Source organism: Epinephelus moara, chromosome 21 (genome assembly GCF_006386435.1).
Source record: "Epinephelus moara isolate mb chromosome 21, YSFRI_EMoa_1.0, whole genome shotgun sequence".
NCBI classification, from domain to species: domain Eukaryota; kingdom Metazoa; phylum Chordata; class Actinopteri; order Perciformes; family Serranidae; genus Epinephelus; species Epinephelus moara.
In genome coordinates this window covers 38375102-38380878 of record NC_065526.1, presented here as the reverse complement: position 1 = coordinate 38380878, position 5777 = coordinate 38375102, and the positions used below count along the sequence as shown (strand labels likewise).

The window sequence follows — 5777 nt, the reverse complement described above, 5'->3', positions numbered from 1 at the left end:
CCCCCCCCCAATAGTTTCCCAAAATCCTGTGGGAAACACTGAAATCCATCAAATGCCGTACATATGTCAAACAAGTTAGAAAACACCTTCTTCTGCAATGTACTATTTCTCAGTAGAAATTATTTACTCATACTGCCCAACTTCTTTTAAAATGCTTTTACCCTTCCAGAATGTACAGAGCAACATAATACCCTGTTTTAGTTTGAACATGCCCCTACATATATATTCAAAAATGCTTTCAAACCTAGAACATTATAGGGGTAGGTGTAGCTTTTAGTGTATAGAGGATCACGAAAAATCCTAGATGTCAGGTTCCCTCAGACAATGCCTATTGCATATGTGTGTGTGTGTGTGTGTGTGCGTGTGTGTGTGTATGTATACTCACAGTGAACTGGTTTCCAGCAGTAGGTATGTAGATGGTGTACTGTTTCTCTGAAGCTGCCTCCACATTAACAGGACTGGCCTCTGCGTTTCTTCTCAGCTCCTCCAGAGCCAGTCTGACGGCCAGGTATTTAGACAGGTGATCCACTGTAGCGTTACCGGACGTCTTAATGTAGCGAGGGACAAACTCCACACTGCAGACACACACATACATTCAAATATATTTAAATCAGCTGGCACAGTTGATATGTAAATGACAATATGGCTATGGCTATGGCTATGGCTATGGATGGGTGCTCAAGACTATATTGTCACGGTCTGAACCCAGCCGGTACAATGACACGCTTCCTCTACTCCTGCTATCCTTAATCTCATTAAGTTTAACGGTTACCATGGTGCAGTTAAACTGATGGTGCTGATTTGTTTACTGTAAGCTGGGAAAAAAAAAACAATGAAAAAGCTCTCCAGTTCATATACTGATAATATTTACAGGTTGCATTGCAGCTGCATGGTTGCAAAATGCAATTAAATAGCAGTGTGAAGCCCTGCAGATGAGATACACGCTTCGCCTCAGACACTATTGCTCAGGAGAAAGTGATCTGGTTGGCTGGAGGAGTGTGTGTGACAAATCATGTTTGTGAGTCTTTCTTTGCGTGACTGTGTCTGTTAGAGGGACAGAGCCATGGTTGGTTTATTATGTTAATGTGTCAATATTAAATTTGGGGTATGTGTTGTTCAACTGCTAAACCACAATGTTCTTTATGTTTGCCGTTAGAAAATGTATTCAGGCACAGTTAAGGCACTAGCATTAATTCTGCATTGGTACTGAATTAAAAAACAAAATGTTATCCATCGCTACAAGACAGCAGACAGATTAATCAGTTGTTTGATTTTTGAAATGCTTCTTTTCTGTGCCTCTCTTTCACACCACAGCAGACAAGTCAACTCCTGTATTTTATTTGTGAGATCAGCACAAGTCTTAACTGAAGCTGTGTATGTGTGACACTACCTGTTGTGACCGTCATCCTTCTCCATCAGGGTGGGATGTGGCCTGAACACCAGTTCTATTTCGCTGGCACCACCGTCGATCACAGAATCCCCGCCCCCGTTCTCAGCAGCGTTATCCATGTCCAAACCACTGTCATCACTCGTCTTGGTGCGCTTAATGCTTGGACCTGCCTCCTGGGGGAAAGTGTTCAAAAACAGTATTTCTATGATGGAAAAAAAAAAAAAAACACCAGCGCACCTTTGAACACAGTCTCATCCCTAATTCTAGTTTGCTTATCCTGTAGTTCTGCAATAGTGGCAGTGATTACCAAGCTTCCCTGTCATTCACAGCAGTGTGTGTCTCAACAATTACAATATTTATTCCTGAGTCTCATCATTACATTGGTCTAGCGCAGGGGTCTGCAACCTTTGCCATTAAAAGAGCCATTTTTGACCAAAAATAATTTGAAAAAATCTGTGTGGAGCCGCAAAACATGTTTGAGCCTTATAATCAAGGTAAATAGCTTATTAAGTCTAAATTAGCGTATACTTATGGTCTAAATAAGCATTCATTAATATGTTTTACCACAAGGTGGCCACTGTGCAGGGCACTGGTACTTAAATTTTGCAGAGCTGGCAGTGAGAGCAAACAAATCTGTCCACGCACTACTACATTCTCTATTTTATTCAATTTACTTTTTTGGATTTGGCATCCATAGCTAACCAGCCACTGCTATCGAGGTTCAGCAACATTTGGATTCATAGAAGGAATTTCCATAGTCTTCTTTTCTCAAAGGCTCAAGGAGCCACTGGACAGGGGCTAAAGAGCCACATGTGGCTCCGAAGCCACAGGTTGCCTATCCCTGGTCTAGCGCACCACTAACTGGGCTCCATACTTAAACCATTTCACAGTGTGTCTCTTAATATTTTCATTGGTCACACCATTACAACTGACTCCCAGCAGGGCTTGCTTGGTGCATGCTTTATAATGTCAACGTTGATAAGTGGGGCACAAAATGCATACACACTGTCACATGTGATGTGTTAAACATCCTAACATACCTGGTTGCTGTGCACAGAAGCGTTGCTACAGTGGGAGGAGTCTCCATTGTCCTCAGCTCCACTACCATTCTCCACTGTGTGTCTCTTACCACGCTGCAGTCTGTAAGAAACAAATGCAAATGCAATGTATTAAGTTTGTATTTGCATTATTGTTATATTTGCATTATTGTTGTGTTAGTTAGTGTGTTGAGATCACTGTTTACCTGGTCATAGCCTGTATCTTCAGCCCCTCCTCTATGCTGTGGGACAGGGCTTGCTGGTTGTTGTGTTTGCTAATGCGGGCCAACACTCTTTCTTGGTGGGCTTCATACTCGTCGCGGCTGGGATAAATCTTGCCTGAAATGGCATAAGTTAATATAAAACTAAATTCTAAAATGTTTTTACAATGTTTTGACTCACAATTTTCAGTTCATCCATATTTTTTGTGTAGTGATTAAACCTCCTTTAACCTTCTTGTGGTTACTTACTAATAAGGGCATCAAAATTAGGGTCTGGACGCAGCGACCTCTTGGACACCAGCTTCTTGCGACAGGTAGGACACTCTTTATTACTGCAGAGACAGGGAGGACAGACAGACATTTTGAAAAATTCATCATCATAAACAACAACAATAATGCCAATTCAACAATGTGGACTACTGTTATTGATCCAGACTATTATTTTTAATGTGGGCGGCTGTGGCCCAGAAGTAGAGCGGGATCGTCCATAAATCAGAACATCGACGGTTCAATCCCCGACTCCTCCAGTCCGCATGTTGAAGTATCCTTGAGCAAGATACTGAACCCCAAATTGCTGTTCTATCAGTGTTTGAGTGTGTTAAAAACTGAGTAGCAGGTGACCCCGTGTATGGCAGCCTCAGCCACCAGTGTGTGTGTGTGTGTGTGTGTGTGTGTGTGTGTGTGAATGTGACTCGTAGTGTAAAAAGCACTTTGAGTGGTGAAATGACTGTAAAGGCGCTATACAAGTGTAGGTCCATTTACTTTTTACTATTTACACTGTAACACACTTAAAAAATACATTTTAATTTCTGTCAAGGTAAGTTTAAATCAAACAATAAACTGACTGTGAGCCTCAAACTTGAATATAAACAAGTGCTTCAGGTTACATGGGGGTAATTTAGAGAACACACTTAAAGGCAATTCACAGCTTATAACACAAACCTTTTCTTTGGCATTTACTGCGCACCCATTTAGAAAGTTTGTGGTCAAAAGCACATTAGACAAATGTAAATCAAGTAAGCACTTGTCTAAGCTCATGGGTTTTGTTGATGACATGCTGTCTAATAACATCTTATTTGACAGTAGTCAGGTACTGCTGAGAGTGAAATCCCTGATCGTTAGTTCACAGGCAGCTTGTTCAAGCTGTTCTCTGTGTTGCTGAAATTAAACAAAATAACATGGAACATATCTACTTATTATGCTACTGACTTTAATTGAGATATTTTTTGATGAACGGAATGACATTTAACGGAGTGGGGGGGGGGGGACTTGTCCAGACAAGGCTCCGTCCAGCATGGACCAAAACACAGCACGGACGGTTCAGAAGCAATTCGGAACGAGTTAAAAGCAATTAATAAACAGACAACGTGGTGTTTAAAACTGCATATCTAGCAGATCTATTTTCTGGCCTAAAGTGCGGCCATGACTGGTTCTGAATGTGGGCTTTAGCAGGCAGCTGCTCTCTCCTCTTCCTCGTCACCCCCTCGCTCTGAATGTAGGCATGGACTGTAACGCTATATGGCATATACTGCCCCCATCAGTTCCAGAAGAGTCATAGCACCAGTTCTTACGCTGGTACCAGTTCTTCCGGGGTTTTTTTTTTTTTTCAAAAAATGACTATCGCCGGGTTTTTTTCATCATGGAATCGAAAGGTATTGTGAGTATCGGTTCTCATGACATCACTAGCCCCTACAGACACTCTCTCATAGACACATTCACACCCTAAACCCTTTTCAGAGTGCAGTAAGGACAACAGCTGAAAAAAGTCCTAATCACCACAGCATGTACAGTATGTTGACAGACTCACATACAGAATCACACTGTGATTCCAAAAATGTTTCAGATTTTATATGTGTATGGCCACAAACTCAGCTACAATACCGGATCTGATCTGATGAGCTGCACTGCTCTGAAACAGCTGACCACGTTGATTGTACATGATACCGCTGTGTAATCCTCTGAAATAAGTTCACCTCAAAACAAATGAGTGATGCTTTGACCTGCAGGATATTCTAATGTGTTTACTGTGGCTGCTGTCACCTTTTCTTTTTTCTAAGTTTCATTTTGTTTTTTTTGTTTTTTTTATATATGTACTTTTTGTTTATTGTGAAATATGACAAGACAAACAACATATAGTGGACATACAACAGTATACATACAAGGTGTAAAAATGTGTGCCTGTGCGCGTGTGTGTGTTATTTAAGAGTGCAGGAAGTAATCACATTACAATAATAATGGAGATAATAGTAATAATAATAATAATAGTGACAACAATGGTGGTATTAGTAATAACAATAACAATAACAATAATAATAATAATAGTGACAACAATGGTTATATTAGTTAACAACAATAACAATAATGGTGATGATGATGATGATGATGATGATGATGATGATGATGATGTAGGAGGAGAGGATGAGAGGGGATTAATGAATAAAGTTGTGCCAATTTGTAAGATGTCACCACAGGTCTGTGGTCTATCCAGCCCTACCCATCAGGGATCTGAGGCAAAGCTTGTGTATAATAATAATAATAATAATAATAATAATAATAATAACTAGTCCATACCCATTGAGTGCACAGTTGCCCACGTACAATTTCACATGGTGTGTGTTCGGGATACAGGTCATAAGAAATTGCAGATTAAATAGTCAACTGAACCCATTAAGAAGAGCAATGTCTTCAGACAGAGTTTTGTGAATTTAATAGTACGATTGCTTTATTGAAAGTACAGTAGTACCATTGCCAATAGTGGGATAGTTAGTGGGCTAAAACTGTTCATTAGTAGTTGAGGTAGCACGCTGAAAGGCAAATTGTTCAAGTGTTTATATGTTGTATTGACTTAAAAGTGGGGCGCACTGGTAGAATGACTGACTGACTGACAGAATGACACACTGACAGTTTCCGTAATTATGTACAGCATACCGTACCATGATTTAGTCATACCAAAAATTAGGAAAACAAAACAAAAAAACATTTGGCCACAGGGGGAGCCACAGCGATTGGTCGCATTTTAGCCATTTTTAAGCATTTTTCTGTTGTTATAGCGCCACCCAGTTGCCAATTAGAGTTGCATTTCTCCAGTCACCTTGAGGCGTCCTGTTCTACATATCTACCAAGTTTAGT

The 5777-nt window shown here is 40.4% G+C and overlaps 1 protein-coding gene across 1 annotated transcript in view; it reads right to left on the bottom strand.

Moving 5' to 3' along the window:
• Positions 1-5777, bottom strand: part of rnf2 (ring finger protein 2) — a 19987-nt gene that overhangs the window by 7559 nt on the left and 6651 nt on the right. Inside the window, exons 4-8 of the mRNA XM_050074842.1 lie at positions 2898-2980; positions 2634-2766; positions 2431-2530; positions 1391-1563; positions 386-575 (exon numbers count right to left, since the gene is read on the bottom strand). Coding sequence (XP_049930799.1) covers positions 386-575; positions 1391-1563; positions 2431-2530; positions 2634-2766; positions 2898-2980 — 679 coding nt within the window. The remainder of the gene's footprint in view (positions 1-385; positions 576-1390; positions 1564-2430; positions 2531-2633; positions 2767-2897; positions 2981-5777) is intronic.